The 20976-nt window shown below is 35.0% G+C and overlaps 4 protein-coding genes across 8 annotated transcripts; 3 read left to right on the top strand and 1 right to left on the bottom strand.

Annotated features, from left to right (window-relative positions):
• The first annotated feature begins 641 nt into the window (after positions 1-641).
• Positions 642-2873, top strand: LOC111304867 (homeobox-leucine zipper protein ATHB-12-like). The gene is made up of 2 exons (XM_022901856.2): positions 642-1926; positions 2026-2873. The coding sequence occupies exons 1-2, from the start codon at positions 1519-1521 to the stop codon at positions 2368-2370; spliced, it is 753 nt and encodes a 250-aa protein (XP_022757591.2). The 5' UTR covers positions 642-1518; the 3' UTR covers positions 2371-2873.
• Positions 2874-5119: 2246 nt separating this feature from the next.
• Positions 5120-9606, top strand: LOC111306389 (protein SHOU4-like). 3 transcript variants are annotated; one of them, XR_016331005.1, is made up of 5 exons: positions 5128-5570; positions 6136-6291; positions 7924-8135; positions 8233-8537; positions 8860-9606. XR_016331005.1 is itself a non-coding variant. In XM_089749718.1 (4 exons), the coding sequence occupies exons 1-4, from the start codon at positions 5250-5252 to the stop codon at positions 8220-8222; spliced, it is 699 nt and encodes a 232-aa protein (XP_089605844.1). In that variant the 5' UTR covers positions 5120-5249; the 3' UTR covers positions 8223-8375. The 3 variants fall into 3 exon arrangements, 2 of the variants coding, with proteins under 2 accessions (XP_089605844.1, XP_089605843.1); XM_089749718.1 differs by lacking the exon at positions 8860-9606 and having other exon boundaries at positions 5120-5570; positions 8213-8375; XM_089749717.1 differs by lacking the exon at positions 8860-9606 and having other exon boundaries at positions 5129-5570; positions 8233-8694.
• Positions 9607-10128: 522 nt separating this feature from the next.
• On the top strand, positions 10129-11689 carry LOC111305981 (cytochrome b5-like). 3 transcript variants are annotated; one of them, XM_022903868.2, is made up of 4 exons: positions 10129-10294; positions 10409-10503; positions 11109-11175; positions 11286-11689. In XM_022903868.2, exons 2-4 carry the CDS (start codon positions 10417-10419, stop codon positions 11546-11548), a joined length of 417 nt encoding a protein of 138 aa, XP_022759603.1. In that variant the 5' UTR covers positions 10129-10294; positions 10409-10416; the 3' UTR covers positions 11549-11689. The 3 variants fall into 3 exon arrangements, with proteins under 3 accessions (XP_022759603.1, XP_022759604.1, XP_022759605.1); XM_022903869.2 differs by having other exon boundaries at positions 10239-10308; XM_022903870.2 differs by having other exon boundaries at positions 10292-10312.
• A 6759-nt stretch (positions 11690-18448) lies between these two features.
• On the bottom strand, positions 18449-20718 carry LOC111305980 (cytochrome P450 78A9-like). Its single transcript, XM_022903867.2, has 2 exons — positions 19622-20718; positions 18449-19413 (listed from the first exon to the last, which is right to left on the bottom strand). The coding sequence occupies exons 1-2, from the start codon at positions 20594-20596 to the stop codon at positions 18781-18783; spliced, it is 1608 nt and encodes a 535-aa protein (XP_022759602.2). The 5' UTR covers positions 20597-20718; the 3' UTR covers positions 18449-18780.
• Between the last annotated feature and the right edge of the window lie 258 nt (positions 20719-20976).

Here is a 20976-nt window from a genome sequence, read left to right as displayed (position 1 = left end):
GCACTTTAAATGTCTTTGTCTTATTGGCTCTCAATTAAAATACTCATGCACCTAAATTGATATAAACTAAAAATAAATGTTCATTTCTAAAGTTCTACATTAATTTTGTTTTTTTTTTTTCTGTTAGCTTTGGAAATTAATAAAGAAAAACACATATTCTTCTAGCTTGTTGTTGGTACTTCGATTTCTTCTTGATTGAGTCTTGATTATTTAAGGCACAAAATAATGGTCTTAAAAAGGAACAAAATTGTTGCTGCATACCACGTGGCTAGCCGACAGGGGCGTAAGAGAAAGCAAATTGAGACAGACACCTGTACTTGGAAAGCTTTGTCTGTCCTCACAGGCAGATTCTCAATAAGCTACGATATTGAACAAAACTTGGGCACGTGTCCGCTATATCAAACCAATCTTTTCCAACGTTGAACCACAAGTTTCTCGACACGTAACCGCCGCAACTAAAACTCCAAACAAAAAGACGACATAGGGGGATATGAAGTTTTGACCGATGGTAGGTGGCAAGTGTTGATTGGATGACTTGTGACAGGTGAAAGACACTTGTCCGCAGGCAACTGTTTTTATTGGCAAAGAATGTATGTTGTAGGAGTATTTCATCGAATTTCTTTGATTTATTTAACTGTTTCTCTTAAATAAAGGAAAGGGTTTTCAAAACTTATTATTATTTTTTATATAAATCAAAGTTGAGGCCATTGAGACTGCGCCTTTGACAACGACTCAACGCACCCACTCTCCTCGCTCGAGCTGGTTTTATCAATGGCTTAGCTGGGGACTAAAGCTTCCACTATATGAAGAGGAAGATGAAAGAACTGATGTGGTGAAGGAACTTCTAAGCAATATGGAATTGGCCAATAAATGTGTGGAAAACGAAGATGATGATCATGGCATGTTTCTCCAAGAAACAAGGAAATATGTTGGTTGTAATTATAAAATTAAAGATGGAATTTGATTTCAATTGGTGGAACGTGATTCATGCAGCCGACACGTTATGATTAAAAACAAGGCTAGATGAAGTTGTGACGATGATGATGATGATGAGAACATGGATTTTAATATTTGCACCATGAAGTATACAGAATTGGAAATCTCTAAAATGTGAAGTGATACCAACGCATGATTAAAATTACTACTAGATAATACGATCGCCCCAAGGGCTAAGAAACGGGACGGCTTGGACTTGATGCCGACATGAACCCTTTTTTTTTTTCTCACACCAAGACTTACCCTCGGGTTAATCGAAGAAAAGATTCAGCAAAAAGTTGGTAATGTTAACAAGGCGGAAGAGGGAGAGAACTATACGTTATCACTAATCCGATCCCATAGAGTAATTGAGGATATAAAGCAGGGGTAGCAGCAGCTATAAATCCAGTCAGACCCAAAACCAAGCCAGATACTTTGGTTGCATAAGGGGTTATAAATACAAGCATATTCAGAAGCACAAACGTCTAAAAACATTCCATTTTTGACCACTGTTTAGTAGTAGGAGTACTTACCAGCTTGTATATGAAGGACAAAGATTTTCAGAAGGTTAAGAAGAGTAATCCTGGGAAAGTGTTAGATGGGGAAGAATATACTCAGGAGATCATGGCAGAGCCTTTTTCCAGCTTGACTGAAGTTGTAACAACCAAAAAGAAGAAGAGCAAGAACAAGAGGAGGTTCAGTGATGAACAAATCAAATCTTTGGAATTGATGTTTGAATCCGAATCCAGACTTGAGCCTCGGAAGAAGTTGCAGGTGGCTAGAGATTTGGGGTTGCAGCCAAGGCAGGTTGCTATATGGTTCCAGAACAAGAGAGCTAGGTGGAAATCAAAGCAGCTCGAGCGAGATTACGGCATTCTACAAGCCGATTACAAAAATCTAGCTTCCAAATTCGATAGTCTAAAGAAAGAAAAGCAGGCCTTAGTGATTCAGGTACTTAACTACTAACTTAATCTACTAGTTCGCATACAAAGAAAGAAATTAAACTTTGTAAAGACTCTAACAAATATACTTTTTATTCTTAATTAATAGTTGCAGAAGCTGAACGATTTGCTTAAGAAGCCAAAAGAGGAAGGCCAGCGTTGCGGACAAGGCATCGATGGAGACTCAGATAAGGGAGAGGCTGTCAAGTCTGATTCTGAAGGACAGGTCAGTTTGTCAATGGAAAGATCGGAACATGCGCTTGGAGTCCTATCGGATGATGATAGTGCAATAAAGACAGACTATTTTGGACTGGAAGAAGAGCCCAACCTTATAAGCATGGTGGAACCAGCTGATGGTTCTCTAACATCTCCAGAAGATTGGCGCAGTTTTGACTCTGCTGGTCTCTTTGATCAGTCCAGTAGTGGTTATCAGTGGTGGGATTTTTGGTCTTGAACAAATGAAATAACAAGTATGGAGGAAAATGTATGCAAATAATCTTCCTTCTGTACATAACCCAAGAGGATGTTGGGGCAAACCACAAATTAGGGGAAATAGGAGAGGGGAACACTTGAATATGCATCATTGAATTTAGATGAAGAGAACTAGGATTTTACGGTCCGAGAACAGATGAATTCAAGTTATCCTGTGTCTGAAATCCTACTTTAGCTTCCCTGGTATGTACCACTTCGGCCAGGCGATAGAATTGGAGTTCACTACTGTTTGCTCTGATATCATGGGCAGGTAAGGCCTAGGAGGCTACCATATAGATCTTCTGTATGCTGAATGATGGAATTGAACAATATGTGTATATGTTTGCGTTTGAGACTGGGAGTGTGAGAAAGGTTGAACAAGTAGTTTACTCAAACCAGACCTGTACCATTTCCAATGCTAATTCAGGTAGAACTTTAAAAAAGTAGCAAGTTTTCCAAAAAATGATATCCAAATCATTTCTTTAATTTTCTTTCTTCTTGTTGTTTTATTGGTGTCTTTGTTGTTGTTTGCACAATTGTTTCATCCTGCAAGAGATTCAATGGTTGGGCAATAAGGAAAAATAATTATTATTAAAGTATAAGTAGTTTTCTTGAACGGATGCCAAGTAGCTTACCCGTATGATTTCATAATCTTCAAATGCAGAGTTCATTAAGTCATGCTTTGTTTATAGCAGAAAAGCTTCCCCTGTCGTCTCTAAAACTAAAACAGGATATATAAATGCAACAATTAATGTGAAATTAACAGCTACGGAGCAAGTTTTGAATTATAAGAATCATAAAGTGTAAATAAACTGAATCATTAGAGTCTTTTCTTTTTTCTGGCTGACCTGATCACAGCCAAAATGCAACAATTAATGTGAAATTAACAGCTGTGGAGCAAATTTTGAATTGATTTAAAAAAATCTCTTTACCTGAAAATCCAGATTTTTCCCATAATGTCATTGTCATAGTATTATCTAATTTTCCAGACAAATGTAGGCCATTATTGCACCTGAAGAAACAACTTGTGACAGAAAGAAAATGAGAAAACATTCAGTATCGACAAGCACATCCAAATTAAGTAGTATTTAGCATTACACTACAACCTTCGGCAATATTCTAGACAAAGGATGTTCTCAAAGAACTGGAACTCCAAAAACAATCACTGGATGGAAGCTTGTTAAAAACAAAAGACACTTCAAACTTGCAGCAAATATCAAATTGTGAAAATTTTCTTCTTTGCATTTAACTGGAACAGCAAGCTTCTTTGTCGTTCCAATAGTAGAAGCAATGGTTTCACAAATTCTCTTTTCTCTTTTTGATTGAAAAAGCCTTTCGAAAAAAGATCAAACAAAAGCACAGTTTTCTAGTACTAGCACAAACAAAGCAGACCATGGCAAACGAGAAATTTAATATCAAATGTTACTTGAACAAAAATCAAGCAAAGCTTGACCACACTGTAACAATTACAGCGGGAGAAGCTATAACTTTGTCAGAATGCCCAGTCAAGCTCCCCTATGAGATGAATCCAGCTGTTCAGGAATGTGCTAAGTTGACAGTCAAAGGAATCTTAAAATGAAAGTTTAACCAAAAACATGATCAGTTAATGACTTATATAGGGCAAAATATATATATAATAAACTACCTGTAATGTGAGGTTACTAATTATATGAAGTATCAATAAACTTGTAACTGCACAAAGAGCTACTAACACCTCGTATCAGTATCAAGGCCTAAGCTTTTTTCTATGTGTAAAGTTTTCAGGACTCTTTACCATTGGAATTGACCCAATATCATATGATTTTTGACGTACACCATTCAAATTAAAAAAAAAAACAAACATCAAATAAAGATAAAATCTGTTTTCTTTCTTTCTTTCTTGGTAACCAAACAAATTAAATAGTGAAAAAACGGAAACCCAATCTTAGATCAGATTTTGTATATCTATGAGTGAATTCTACAATAAATATAGCAACTTATGTATGAAAGGAGAACAGATTTTTTTCATTTTCTTCCCAACGGTGTGTGTTGAAGGGGCAATTATTGGATTGGAGGGATTTAAACGAGGCCTGGGATTCAAACGAGGCCTGGGATTCTTTTTGTTTATGTTTTGGGTGATGGGGACCTTACATGATGATTTCTGGGAGGACTTATTGGGCTCCGTACACCATTTAGACAGTTGTTAAACGGCCCAGTTTACTTGAGTTTTCCGAAGTTTGATTATTTTTAAAAAGCATTTTTAAATAATTAAAACATTAATTTTCACACATTTACAATAATTAGTATTCTTTTAAACACTTTGATTTACTATCAAATACCTAGAGTGCCTAGTTCTTTCAACAAGTTCACAACTGAAAATTAAAAGGTTAAAATATCAAAAAAAAATTTTATTTTTATTACATTCAAATACATTTTTATTCTTTAATTTATATTTAAATAAAAAATTTATTTATGTTAATGAATTATTTAAGTATAAATTAAAAGGTAAGAGTTTATTTCGATATAAATTAAAAGTTAAAGATTTATTTATTTAAAATTAAAAATTAAAAAATTATTTGAATGTAATAAAAATATAAAAATTTATTTAAGTAAGATATTAAAATTTAAAGATTTTTTTTATTATTTTAGCTAATAGTCACTAATTTGGGTTGGACCCTAATTAAAAAGTTTGAAAAGTATGGCTCAACTTGACTCGAGGAACAAAACGCTGCACTTTTTGCCCGTCTATTTCTCAACCGAAAAGCTCTCAGAAAAATTGCATTTTTGAAGTTTCACTCGCATAGACTAGTCCAGTCCAGTCCAGTCCAGTCCAGTCCATTGTCTCCCTCTCTGTTTCTGAAAAGAAAGGGGAAGAAAAGAGTGATGAACGACCTCTCTAATGCAGCTGCAAGAGAGCATCAAAGTAGCTACAGTTGCAAACCCATACCAAGCTTAGCTCTTTACATTCTTGCTTCACTTTTCTTCATTGGTCTCTCTGTCTCCATTTTCATTCTTGTTGTGGTCCACAACGCTGCTTTTCTACTCTCTTTCCTTTTTCTCTTTGCTTTGGTTGCTTCTTTCTTGGCTTGGAATGCTGTTAACTGGAGACATCAAAACAAAGCTGCTTTCGCTTTCTTTCTTAACTCTTTCCCTGACTCTGATCTTCGACTCGCACGTGAAGGACAGCTTGTTAAGATCACTGGGGTACTTTCATATACCCTTTCCAAAGTTTCGTTTTTTACTGTCTTTTGTTTGTTATAAATTCTGGGTTTCTTGTAAATTTTCGTGGGATCCATTTGTTTTTGATAATTTGTGGAGCATTAAGCACTTGGGTTGTGGCAAACAGAAAATTAAAATGTGATTTGTCTGTGTTGTGTAAAGGTGATGGTTTTGGTGATTTAATCTGTTTTTTGTTCAAAAAGTTCTTTTTCCCCATTTTATGATAATAATGGATCATAACTTTTATAAATTCAGTTGGTTGCTGACTGGTGAGATTAATGTGCAATAATTAGTAGTAGTTATTTTTCAGCTCAATATCCGGTTGCTCTTTCTTTCTTTCTTTTTTAACTACTACCTGTTTTTTTTCACTTTTGAATAGTTCGATAATTAGAGCTTCATGAAAATGTACTGATTTGCTTGATGTTTGTGGAGTTTAAAATGATTATGTACTTTCATATCAATCCGTCTGTGACTGATTCCTGTTTTTTTTTTTTTTTTAATAATTATTTTCCGTGATTTTTTGTTTCTCTTTCGTTATTGATCATTTCAGGTAGCATCATGTGGGAGTCTCTCATTAGAAACTTCATATGAAAGGGTTGCCAGATGTATCTATGCATCAACTCTTTTGTATGAATACGGACAATTTGGTCTGAAGCGGGTTAATGTTAACAGATCTTGCTTTCAATGGAACCTAGCATATTATGAGGTATGTAAGTCATTTCACTGAAGTAGTGGACTTCTGTCAGCCATAATTCTAAGAACATGTGTTTCTTATTGAATTGAATTGAATTGATTCCATAGGTCAAAACTGCTGCCATTTTGTTTCATTGGTTCATTGTGCTATAGATTATATCTTTGCTGGTGGTGATGACCTTTAACCATTGTTCTCTGCTTGTTTGTTGCTATAAAGTTTCTAAATTAGTACCCATTTACACATAATGCTCTTAACTCAATTCCTGCCAACCTTCATTAGTTTCATTGTTTCATTTTGGCATTAGGTTCTAACGACAATGATTTCTTCTGTTACACACTTGTAACTATATTCATCAAGACCTCATCTGCTATTCTCTTTAATTCATCTCATTGTTGTAACCGCTGGTTGAACTTCAGTAGAACAAAGTCTCTTCATTAACCAGTTCAGTTTTGGTTTTCATTAATACCACTGTAGGCTCTGAGAAATCATCTATTTCAATGCACTTGACTTTCTTGCTCCTATCCTGTCCGCATCCTTGGTCCAGTTGTCCTGATTTTGTGTTGATTTCTTCTGCTCACATTGTGAATCATAAAATGCAGCTAAATTTGAAGACCAATAACTTTGCTTTTTTATTACCTTGGAACTCAATGATTGTTTAGAGTAGATTTTAAGATCACCTAGTTATAATAGACATCAGATAACCCCCTGGTTAGAGGTAATAGTTCAATATGTGCTTTAGGTCGTCTTGTATTTGTTGCTTAAATTTTTTGCCCAAATCTATGACAAGTGTCTATGACCAGGAGTTTCTATAAGGTTGAGGCCAAATGACAATTAATTTGGATCACAATGATTTCTATCGAGTTCTTCTCTAAATATCTAGCAGAATAATGAGGAGGGAAAAGTTGGTAAACCTAACATCATCTGCATCTGCCCACAAGTAATTAGTATAAAGCAGCATGCTTCTTCATCTTCAACATTCCCTGACTTCTTTCCCTAACAGGCTAATAGCCAATCAAACAACCTGTCTTCTCGATGAATTGATTTACCTTCTAGAACTAAGGATCTCATTATGGTATTTTTAAAATTTATCATTGTCTCCTTTCCTGTTGTCACAATTCCTAATGGTTGGACATGACACAGGTGCTACTATACCATTAGTTCTTTCTGTTATACCACCTGATTAATTCCTCACTGCTTCAAAAGTGTGACTGAAAATTTATCACATGGTCGATGTGACATCTGTTGCAATGATTTGTTCATTCAGTCTTTGCTTTTTTTTTTTTTTTGACCAAATTCAGTCTTTGCTCTTTTTTTTGGCCAATTCATCTTTGCTCTTTAGTGTGCAGATTTTTCAAAAGGTTTGAAAATTCTTTATATTGCCTAAACATGTCATTCAGAATTTTGGAATAGACATGGTTGAACCCTATTTCTGATTGCTGGATGTGAAAAATGGCAGATTTTTTCTAGTTAATAATTATATGTTATATTCCAAATCTATATGTAATAAAATTTACATGTGCAGTTAAACCACCAAACATCTGGATTGTTGTTTCAAACCTATCCATATTCTCTGCATTCTTACTGAAAATAGAAATATTTTTGAAGCATTCTTACTTTATTTTGCTTCACCTTTTTTCACGACAGAGGCTTTCTACAGACTTCTATATAACCGATCAGAACTCTGGTATCAGAGCTTTGGTGAAAGCTGGTTCTGGCTGTAAAGTTGTCCCCTTAGTTATTGAGAGCAAACTTGTCACTACTACAAAACAATGCAAAATTCTATCTCCTCACCTCAGCAATTGGTTAAGAGACAGAAACCTTTCTGCAGATGCCCGTCTACTACGTCTGGAAGAAGGGTAACCTTTTTATATGACCCGTAGCTTAAATTTCCTTCCGCTCTTGCTTATGCTTACTTAACACTTATAACCTGCAGATTTGAATGAGTTTTGGCAGGTATGTACAGGAAGGCAGCACTGTCACTGTAACTGGAATGTTGCATAAAAGTAATGATAGTCTAATGATTGTAGAGCCACCTGAAGTCATCTCCACAGGATGCTTATGGCGGAGGTTGCTTCTTCCAGTTGATGTTGATGGGCTGATCCTGGGGGTTCCTGATATGGACAACAGAACCCTATGCTTGACCTGAATTCAATTCAACACCCGGAACAGTAGTGTCTGACATATTAGAGATATATCTAAGACAAGGAGATCTTGGATGATAACTGATAGGGCTAATTTCTTCTGGGACTGTACCATTTGTAAGTTTTGTTTGTCCCCTTTTACTTGTAAGTAAGATAAACTGCTGGTACAAAGGTCCTAATTAGATTCTATTTTATATGGCTCAGTCACTTCCACTTTCAGTACATTTCTTCTGTCCTTATATTAGCAGCATATTATGAATTACTACGGTTATTTCACATAAAAGCAATCGAGAAATTTTGTTAATTGAAACAAAAAAAGAGCCTTCCATATGAAATTTTTCACACACTATTTTAGCATCCACATGGTCCATTCTATTACATTGTTAACCTTAACAAACATAAAATTCGTACTTAGAAAACATAGAATGTTTCTGTGCAGGTACTGTTCACCAGACCACACTGCAAGCAAGTTCCAAGGTAAATAGAATGTTACCTTAATAGTTCTTGCTAGTAGTAAGAAAATCCTGCTCTGCAACTTCAACTATAACAACCTGAACGACAAAAAATATCGAATTTAATGCTCAGTGAATGCCAACGACCAATTTAACACAAACAAACGGAATCTATTGAGCATAACCTGTCCCGGGATATCGGGCTGGAGGAGCTGGAGGTGGGCCTCTGTCCAACTTTTGGTTTGGTTTAGACTTAAGACCTTCCAGTGGGCATTTCGTTTTGGACTGTAAATTAGGACACTTTAAACAACCCACGATCCAACCGGTCATACTCGTATCTAGGCCGAGGAAAGACCCTTTTTGGGACATTCTTGAAGTCTGTGTTAAAAGAGGCGAACCTTTTCGGTTCCTTTTTATTATTTTTACGCCTAAAAGTTTTTTTTTTTTTTTTTTTTTTTAATTTTTAGTCTACTTCTGATTCCTCCGTCTTACACTTATATTTATAAATTTTTTAAAATCCGTAATATTCAAATGTTAACAGTAACATTCTGTTAACTGTTTTCAAGATTGGTCGACACGCTTAAGGAGATTTAAGTATAAAGATATTTAAAAAAAAAAAACTCAATTTCATTTTTTAATATTTGAACTATTATTTTTTCACATCTAAAAATATACATTTCATTCATATTTATTTTTTTTCAGCATTAAAAATCATTAAGGATGAACATTTTTAAAATAATAATTGTAATATGGTAGAAATTTTTGAAGTCAGGATATTTTTTCTTAAATTGCATGAAAGTAAAATACAAACTTAAGATTTGATAATATTAAGTATGATATGATAATATAATATTAAAAAAATATATGAAAATAATATAATTTAATATTATAAAAATTGTATATATATTTAAAAATATATATTTTTTATATTTTACATATTAAAAATTATAATACGAATAATTTTTATATTATATATATTTAATACAAAATAAATATAATACAGATACAAAAATTACAAAAAATTTAAAAATCCATAAATATTTCCTACCTACATTTATTTCTTAATAAATAAATGACAAGTCGGTCTTCTTACTTTTTCTATGTTTGGATAAATTTGTCTAAAATGTAATTCATAATTAGAGGGTAACAGATGTAAAACAAATTAATTTCTCTTAGGTATGATTTGGGGTTACCATAATCTTCAATTTAATATAGTTAAAATTATTAAGACAACTTATGGAGGGGAGATCAAGTGTGATAAAGATAGATCCGGGAATTTTCACGTGGACTAATTGTGAAGCACGTGTCTTGCATCTGAAGGGTCAGTAATTGCCAACCATTTTTCAGGGAAGATAACTTCCCATACAGACAACCGCCCTCAACTATTCCCCCATTTCCATTCCTTTGACTTCTGCTCAACATGTAAGAGAATCCATGTCGGTAAACTCTTTTCTCCTGAATATTCACACCGGTTTTTTTTTTGTCTAACTGTGAATTTTTCTGTGCTTTGTTGGATTTTTGTTTTCCTTTTTGTAGTTGAAGAAATGGGTTCGGGAGAAAAGGTTTTTGTTTATGAAGATGTGGCAAATCACAAAGAGAGGAATGGTTGTTGGCTTTTGATCTCTGGAAAGGTTTGATTTTTCTTCGTAAATATGATTTGGGTTTTCCCCCTTTTTGTTGTTATTTTACTTGATTTAAGTTATAGAAACTATGTTGAATGTTCTCTTTATTACAATGGAAAGATCAGTTTTTTTATTAGAACTTTTTGAAGCAGGCAAGTTTGACCTTTTTTCTTGTTTCTGATCTGTATGTACGTTTATCTACTTTTGGATAAAACTGAAGATAGAGCAGATATGGAGATTTAATGATTTATGATATGTTAAAATTTTAGAAATTTAATTCATCTTGGACAAGAGAAATAAAACAAAAAATTCATGCCATAATTAACTTATTGAAACATTATTTTGAGTACAAGGTTTGTTTTTGATGAAATTGAGACTACATGTTCCCCTGATTTCTTGCTGAACCTTTTAACCTGCTGAATGGATTAGCTGGCATTTTCGTGGCATGTGATTTGTGAAATATAATTCTGGCTTTTGTTGTCTGTCCACTTTGTATAATTCTATCTGAAGTATTAGAATGAAGTCAATTTAAATTTTGTCAAGAGTGATGGCAACCATTTCATTAAATAATTGTTTACTTCTTTACCTATTTTCTTTTCATCCTATCATATCAGGTGTATGATGTAACACCATTCTTGGAGGAGCATCCTGGAGGAGATGAAGTCTTGCTTGCTGCTAGCGGTAAGATGATATCAGTGCTACCTGCCAACAATTAGCAGTATATCATATTTCTTTAGCTCGGGCTCGTTCACGTTATTATATTATACCAATATGAACAACTAATTATGCAGGAAAAGATGCTACCGATGATTTCGAAGATGTAGGTCACACTGATGATGCAAGAGAGATGATGCAAAAATTCTGCATTGGTAAGGTTGACAGCACCACGGTTCCCGTACGAAAGAAGTTCAAAACACAGACATCGGCAGTAACTCATAAGCAAGATGAGCCTGGCTTTCTGATTAAGATATTACAGTTCCTGGTACCCCTCTTAATCTTAGGCTTCGCATTTGGTTTGCAATTCTTGGGAAAGAAGGAAAAAGCTGAAGCTTAGATTGCTTACTTTTCCCATAATGGAACAATCAAAAAGATCCTGCTAGCTCAGTATAAGCTTAGTGAAAGCTGTCTTTGTTGTAATACTCTTGGCGACCTATTTTAGGTTGTTAATAATAATGGCTTGGCATGTAATTCTCAATCCCTTGCTATTGTTTCAGATCCTAACCCTTAAATTTTAGTCCTTTGGTTGGTGTTTTTGCTTTTTGCCAGTTGTCTCTTATTTTTAGTTTATTTTTTATTTTAGCTTTTTAATTTTCTATTGAAAAAAGTGAAGATACCGTCCAAATGGAGCTTAAGTAACATATGTCGAGCATAGCCTTATGATTATCAAACATCTAGACATGTCTTAAGGAGAATAGTTGCTACTCAATTAACCGCATCAATCATGGTTATCAAATTTCTAGTTATCTGTTAATCACCTCCCCTCCACTCTCTCTCTATCCACACTCACAAAAGAAACAAAAATGTTGAAAGGAAGAGTGCTTTAGCTGAGACTGAAGGACAACGCGAATAATTTTTCTGAAACAGGGAGAAAACAAGCGTGATACTAGACATTTTAGTCTTGGTAATCTATCCAACACCAGATAAACCCATTTATTGATTACATGCTAGTATCCCAATGTGGAAACATCTCTCCGTTCAGCACTCTGCTGGGTACAAGGAATAATGGCCTGCTACCTTCGGCAAATTAATGTTAACTAACGCTCTTCCCCCCTTTGATCTGATGCATGCTGGCATAGATTCCGTTGTATTGTTCATTACGTCAATAGCTAGCCTCAGATGGTCCAGATTGCCAACCCTCGCCAGTCAGGAAGTACTGCCTTAATCTCATGTTCTACAACTGCCCCATTTCCGCACAGCAATAAATAGAGCAGCATTAAAGCTGCTTATGCGTTTAATGTTTTATGATGGGATTTCTTGTTTTGATGTAAGGGCCTCCCCATCCGATCCAGTATGTTAACCACGAAGCGGCAGCCTTTGTGGACATTAACATATAAATCTTATCCACAGCAAAATATACCACATTCTGAAACGACTTGCTTGAACAAAAAACTTCCGTATAGAATATCTTCCAGCTTCTAACAGTTATAAATTGCCCAAAGTATGAGACATTTTATGGCAGTACGTATCTCGGTTCATCTGGCATTGTTAGCCGAAGACGTTTTCTACATGACCTTTGAATAATGCTACAATTTTATCACATTTTTATCACCTTCCATTGAAATGATACAGTACTTCTCACTGACCCATGGCACACAAGTTTCAGGTTTGGTAAGATGGCCATAACTTGGTATGAGTAATGCATCAATAATAACAAGACGACATGTTAATATGTACATATAATTAATAGAACAAAAATCTATGGTGTCCGGCTCCCCAAAAGGAAATATATATAAATATATATTTTTTTAATACTAAACTCGAATAAGAAAAAACTTGGATGTACTTATTTCACACACTCACATAATATGTAATTAAGTTTTCAAAATTTTATTATTGTTCATAAAAATTATTATAATTTTTACTTAAATTCCTAAAATAAAAAGTATAGGTGTGAAATAAATGTATGAGATGTGCAAAGCACTCTCCATTGGGATAATGGATTATTCTATTGGTAGATCCTGATCTGTCAACTTTTCAGATTAGGATACAGCTTGTTTATGAGAAAGGCCAAGCCTTCTAATGCATAAAATCATCAATATTGGCCCAATGGATCTCCTCGGATTCCTGTACATATGGTTGAAAATCCTACACCTGCTGCTGGAGTAACAAGCATTGTAACGCCAGGAAGATATCTGGCTGGAACCTGGAAGGGAAAGATATTTGCAAACAATAAACGACATACCAAGAAGACGATTATGGGTTTAAGGAAAGATATTTGCAACTAAATAGATATTTCTGAAGAACAAAATATAGGTTGAGGAGGAATGGATGGTAAAACTGTTCTTCTCTCCCTTTTCCTTCAACTATGGAAAATAATTTCACATACCAAAACAACATACACAGATCTCTACTTGGGAAAGGACCAGAACAAAAGAAGCTTTTTTCATTTACCAAAATTTAGAATTTGAAAAGAAAATTGTATCAGAAAGTGAATTTTAATGGGGGTTAGAATGTTGTGACAAATTAATTTGGTTGTTGGAGTAATAATTTCTTTTAATTAATTATTTTGGTTCTTATCATTCATATAATAGTACATCATATAGTAATTAATGTAATCTCTGAAACAAGCAGAAGGTCCAAATCCGTCTCTTTGCTTTTGTGGATAACTAATTTTACAAATAGTATAAAGATTTCACAAGCAAAAGATAGATAAATTCTGGAAACAGTGAAAACCAATTATTTATGACTGATAGAAAACAAACAAAATAACTAGGGCAAGTCACATGGGCAATAAACAATGATAACAGCAATAGTCTGTACATATCAACTAATGGGGTCAAACTCCGAAGGACTGGAGAAGTGGAAATGTTATTGAAAACAGTGGTTTGGGACAAAAGTTTTTAAGTAAATTCTGATACAATCATATAAGCAAACTCTGATGTGTCGCAGGCTCTTTTAGTTAGCTGCAGAAGAAAGTAATCAACCATGTTAATTGTATGAAAATTATAATGAAATTCAAATCTCAACACATTTCCTTTTCCTATTTTTAAATTGCAATTTTTTTGTTAGAAAAAAAGAAAGTTACGTGGATAGAATCTCTCAGGTTTTGGTTAATCTAAGACTATCCCTTCTTCACTTACCTTATTCACAGTTTTAATTATATAGTCCATCCCATGTCCTTAGTAAAACTAAGCTTATTTGCAGTGAATTACAAAGCCGACGCTGGAACAGTATAAGGTTCGTTAGTTTGCATTATTTGAGCATATAATCTGCGAGATTTCTGCGATATGTTACACTCAAGGATTGAAAGATAGATTAGATGTTGTGAAGAAGCAGTTTCACCAACTAGACAGATGGGAAAGTTCATGATAATCCATGCCTAAGTAAATGCACTTAGGAAAATCAGTTGATTACTACAATTACTATCCTTATCCACTAAATCATGATTAGTCTGCTTGGTTAGGTTAATGACGTGATGGCCTTACCTTTCTCTTCTTATACTAGTAGTGCTATTATTGCAAATAAATTTCAGGGGAAAACATAAATTTATACATAATTTCATCATGTCCAAAAGCTTGTTTTGTTGGGGGTTTTATCAAGCAATCACATCATTTGTAAACGAATAATTTTGATAATAAATGATGAATAATTCATTAGTTCCTTTGTTGTCAGCCCGACATAATTCCTCAATCTCCCTCTGTCCCCTTTATTCAACTTTATATATATAGGATCGATTGGTGTAATAGGTGACATAATCTATAATTAATAAGCATAAGATATTATGCTCCTGCTGGAACAGATCACTAAAGACCAAAAGCAGTTGACAAAGCAAATTTAAAGAAAAAAATAAATTAAATTATTATAGTTACATCTCAAGTTAGTTTCCACACTCTTTTAAATTATCAACCAAGAAAGTAACAATTCAAATAATTAAAGAAAAAAAACTTGTTATCATGATTAACAAGTGGGCAATTCAAAATTAATTAATGAGATTGAAGTGGACATGAACAAGACCGGAATTCCCATTTCTTCTTGAAGCTGAATTGTTCCTTATCCAAACAAAGGGAAGTCATCTCATGTTTGTTTCTAGTTCTTGGATTTCTTTTCCTGGTCACAGTCTATGTCTAAAGACACAGGGCAGGGCAGGGCAAGGGGTAGGGTGGGTTGGGGAGAGGGTCTTACTGCTATTGTTGACGCTATCTTTCACTTTGTTTAATTAGCTGATTGAAACCGGTAGGTAGTCATTATCAAGTTCATCATAGAGAAAGGTTTGAGTTAATCAGATCGCTGTCAATGGCTCCATATGTTATTCTCAACCGTCTTAATTGCCACGAGCCAAATGGGTGACAACAACTTATCAGGCTTGTACACATAATTGAACTTGCTTTTAATGTCGGCGAGTTCCTCAGTTTTTGAGTATCCCATCTTGACCCCTAAAAGCAAAAGAAAATTCATAAGCCCCAGGCGACTGAGGTTACATGCTTCCTATAATGCCCCACTTTTCTGGCATAATAATCATGCCTGCCCTTATAAAAAAGGCCAAACAGTTGTGATCAGACTGATATTAATTTCTCTCCTCTAATAAAAATGAACCCAATATGCATTTAGTGTTTTTAAATTTCATTATGTATTTGTTCTGTTGAGGAAGATGATTTTTTTAGCTTGCAAGCAGTCAAGAGAAATGAGTAGGATGATGTGATGCAGGCTGAGCCATCAGCTATATTTAAATGTTTTTTTGGTAAAGTTCTAGGCAAACTTGTAATCACAATTAAGAAACCAAGGATGAAAAGGAACCAATTCCTAAGTTTTTGGCACTAATTGATTAAAACATTAAAACCATCATTGAATGGATACCAAACCTTTAGCCTCTTAACTGGTGATGTAATTGCCATATTGATATGTGCAAAATTTTTTAGCTTTGAAGATTGTCAAGATTGTTTTTTTATTATTAAAGTTAAAAATTGCATCCTACCGACAAATCATATTACTTTCAATGTTATTAATAAATTTTTATCATATTTTTGGTATGACAATGTCATCTCAACACTTGTACTTCTGCCAAAATTAAAGAAATGAAGTAAAAAATATAGCAAACCTTAGAATTGTATCATTATATTTGATGTGATGATTTTTTCTGCTTTAGTCTACAAATTATGGGATATATAGGTTAAAAAGGACCTATATAATAGTATTTGAGACTGCTTTTGTAATTAAAGGTGATTGTCTATTTGGGCCTAACTAGCGACATGTATGTACTATGAGTGCTAGCAGCTAGAAAAATCATGCATCCACCACAAGATGTAATTTTCTTTATATTTTGAACTAAATAAATAAATTTTCCTTTTTTTTTTTTTTTGGGGGGGGGGGGGGTGGGGTCGTATCAAGTTGTTAAATGGGAATGATTTTGTTGTGGTCCAAACAATTTTGGGCATGTAGTGGGAAGGCCCCTTTTAGGGTAAGGGACATCCTTGGAATGGATCCAGATAAAAGAATAAATATTCAAAAGAAATTAAAAGAATATATTGAAGACGCAACATTAAGCCCTATTATTTTTAGATTGCTATCCAATCTACCATGGTTCTCAACTTAAGAATGTGAAGGTTTTTACCAAATGATGTAAGCTAACTTGTAATAACACCGAATGATGTAATCGGATTATAAATCATTTACAAAACCATTTATTTTTGAAGGATTTATTATTTTGATAATTGCAAAACAAACTAGTTATGTCATTACTAATCATTATTGATCGAATAATCGGTTGATCAATTATTAGACTAAGAAGAAGAAAAGATAAGAGACAACTATAAACATTGATATCTCCTTCACTGTAATCTGATGATGGGGATTAAAGATGTCGATTTCGATGTTCATCTTCTTTCCTGAAAAGTTGGAACATGATATTTAATGTTTTGGATTCTTAGCAGAGACCAGCCGTCCATGGCTGGGCCCTTTGGAGTGTTCACAGATGTACTGGTTTTAACACGCTGATTACACTGTTGATTCTCATCCACATGTTGTCTGTTGGAATTTAATCCCAGGAATAGCCAACAATAATGACTGATTACAGAGCTATCAACCTAATTTCCATGCTATCTGAGGTAAAACTCTGTCGTTTGGGCGCTCATTTTCAACTTAAAGTTTGATACTTTTAGAATCTATTACTTATCTTAATGCTTCACCCACCTTCCATATAAGGCAACCTAACAAGCAAGACTGGTGAAATTTCTGCAGAAACGTCTATCTTTGCCTTCAAATGTTTGCCTAACAAAGAAAAAAAAGCCGTAAACTTTGATTTCTCTCTCTATTATTACCATGTTTAAATCAAATGTAATGCTAGTATTTATTACACTAACACTAAGAAACAAGAGGGCAAAAAAGGTTAGATGAAGACATGTGATAAAAGACTTCTGAAAACGAAAAAGAGAATATGCAGAGCTGCACAAAAGTTCAAGCAAAAATGGTATATTTCGATACCATACGCCAAGATTTTATCACGATTCATTCGGTCTTGGATTTATTCAGATTTCCAATCAATATTGAAAACAATTGTAAGTGTGATTAACGGTTGTGTTTTTTTTTTTTTAATTTTATTGTTGTTATTTTTTCATAAATATTTGTATAATATTATAGGAAAATGACCGAGAGGGAGCCACATGGTCTCAGATAATTTCAACTTGCTTCATTTCAGTTTCAGGCTGGAAATTTCGAAAACCCAATTCAAGTTTTGCGGATAAAACAAGTTTGAGAAAGAATATTATGTTGACTTCTTAAAATTTATTGTTCCATGACATTGACTCCAAATTCTTATATCTTTTGTGGTGTCTTGACCTTTCGTTCTTCCAATTAACAATTTTCATTTTATTTATATATAGATAGATTTATTGAGATTCTTCCAATATATTCAAGATTATATGAACCATGGCAGCAAAGATATTGTAATTTATATCAATTTCATAATATTTATTAAGATTTTAGATATCAATATCAATGTCAAGCGTTGAAACGTTCATATTTAATAATTAACTATATATATACCTATCAATTGTAATATATTATCATTACCATATGCTTTTAAGTAATTAAACATTTTGAATATTTGCTTGTGAAACTATACATCAAATTTTAATCTTTACCCTATGATAAAATTTCCCAAATATTTATGCATTCTTTTCAACTCTCCTTCTTCATTGCTCCATGCATCTCTGACCATGTCCATGAAAGATATTGGAGATTTTTTTTTTTTTTTTTTTGTAAAGAGAAGATATTGGAGAATGTTAAAGCACAAATTACATGTCCAAACCATGCAAAGGCCAGATTGATTCATCGAACAACGTAAAAATAGATACTTAACCATGCAGTAAAAAGGGGAAAGATAGAAGAAAGAGAGTAACAATACTTGGCAACTTATAGTACTCTCTCACCCGTATATTTACAGCAGTTAAAACAAATGAAAATTAAAAGCCTGACACTTAAGAGACACGACCAAGACAACATTATCATGCGTTTAGATTCTGTGAACCCCTTCGATAAAACCACTACTGACTACTAGTAGTATTTTTTTTGTCTTAATTTTTTGCTTTTCTTCACCTCATTTTCCACGTGACAATGCCAGAAATAATAACCTTAGTGAGCCAGGCTTAACCTTCGCCTGGGCCGAACTTTGACACTCAAAGGATTGGCCATCTCACAAGATAGCCTTAGAACCTCGGATAGGTCGACAGTATTCTGATCGGACGGTAGCCATTCGAACTCGTGCAAAAGTTGCGCAACCCAAAAGCTGACGGTGGTCAATCCCAAGTTCTTTCCCGGGCATGTTCGCCTGCCCGAACCGAATGGGGCCAGCCTAAGGTCCGAGCCAAGCACAGAAAACTCCACCTCACCCTCTTTAGTCACAAATCTATCGGGCATAAATTCAAGTGGGTTCGCCCACTCTTGAGGGTCCCTTGTGATGGCCCACATGTTCACCATTGCGGTGGTCCCCTCGGGCACGTGATAACCATCAATAGTCGTATCAGTGATAGCTAGGCGGGCCCAGGAGAGTAGTGGGCCCGGTGGATGGAGCCTCAGAACCTCCTTGATCACAGCCGGAAGATAAATCAAGTTCATTAAATCAGACTCCTTAACGGCTCTTGATCTGCCAACTACCTTGTCGAGCTCATCATGGACCGTTGACTGAACATCAGGATGAAGCACAATTCTAGCTAGTATCCACTCGATCAGGACCGCCACGGTATCAGTTCCCCTGAATACCATTTCCTAAACAAAAATCAAACAATAAACAAATGACAGTATTTAGTACCCCCCAAAACTCAGTACCAGAAATAGTATTAGTAGATTTGTCATTTAGTAGACTTTCATTTCCCTAACAACTTTCTTAAACAATACACGTTTTTGGGCCAGAAAAATATTAAACATATGAGAAACAGTCATTTTAAGAACAATTACTATCGGATATATAGCTTACCCACAGAACGGCGATCATATCGGAGTCTGATAATTTATCGGCACCTTGGAGAGAAAGCAAAACGTAAACGAAATCTCCAGTTTTTCCGTTTGTTTGAGCTCTGTGTTCGGATATAATTCGGCTGACAAAGCGGTTAACTTTAGGTACGAGGTTTGAGCATCTAGCTCTGATTTTTTGAGGGTCAAAATCTGCTAGCCAAGGAAGATGGTCAGACCAATTTAATGTGCCCAGTAAATCGTACCCTTCATCAACTAGAGCTCGAAGTTCTTCAACGTCATTATTGGTGGAATCTAACTTATATTTTTGTCCGAATATCGAAACCATCATGTTGTTTAGAGAAGCTCGTTTAAGCACTTCGCGTACGCGAAAGCTTTGGTTATGTTGAGCAAATAAGGTGACCATTTCAGAGGCAATCAAGCTTCTCTGATCCTCTGCACCTTTGATTTGCTTAGGACAGAAAAGGTGCGTAGCCGCGATTCTCCTCAGGGTTCGCCAGTAAACCCCATAAGGAGCGAACCCAATTGCTCTGTTGAACATCAAGCTATAAGCGGACTCTTTCACAGGACGATCAGCAAAAACAGAGCTGTTAAGAATCTCTCTTGCTACATCCGGACTGCACGTGACAATAATACGAGTATCACCTAGGCTAAAGGCCATGAGCCTCTTGGCTTTGCATGTCTCGGCAGCGGCTGCAATCCGATGGTGAGCCAGGGAGCTGGCCATGAGGTTCATGCTGCCAATTACAGGCAACCCTATAGGCCCTGGAATTGGCTTGTTAGCAATAGAAAGAGAGGAAAACTTTTTGAACCTATACTTGCCCCAAGCTGGACCACCGGGGTGAGCCCAGTAGACTAAGGTCATAGCTAGCCAGGCAAGAACGATAATTAAAATTGACCATGCAATGTTTTCTTGAGAAAGAGCTCGGCATTTGGATGCAAGGGCAAATACCCAGACACTCTCTATGTCATTTCTCATGGTGTTGGATAGCTTTCTAGCTAGTATTGTGATAATTGAAAGAAGTTGGTACACAGCAAAGCAAGGGCAAACTGAAAAAGGACGTTGGCTTTTTTATTTTGGGGTGTAAAATGAATTGAGTCTGGCTGCTATTTATATAGGGCCGGAAGAAAGAGAGCTTAGACAGCGAGAAAATTTAATTACCGTTATAGTGAGAAATAGGACCTTATAACTGGACATTTTTATTTATATACTTATGCAAGAAGTCTATGGCACATAATTTTTTTTTTTTCTTCGTTTTCATTCAAGTACTCGCGCCGCCACGAGGAAAATAGATCTCCGACATTGGAGCGCGTGGAAACGCGCCCTAATTGTCTGCGATCGTGTGCTTACTCGCTGAC

Source organism: Durio zibethinus, chromosome 21 (genome assembly GCF_047325235.1).
Source record: "Durio zibethinus cultivar Kanyao isolate XHJ-2024 chromosome 21, ASM4732523v1, whole genome shotgun sequence".
In the NCBI taxonomy this organism is placed as follows: Eukaryota; Viridiplantae; Streptophyta; class Magnoliopsida; order Malvales; family Malvaceae; genus Durio; species Durio zibethinus.
This window is presented reverse-complemented; position numbering and strand designations above follow the sequence as displayed.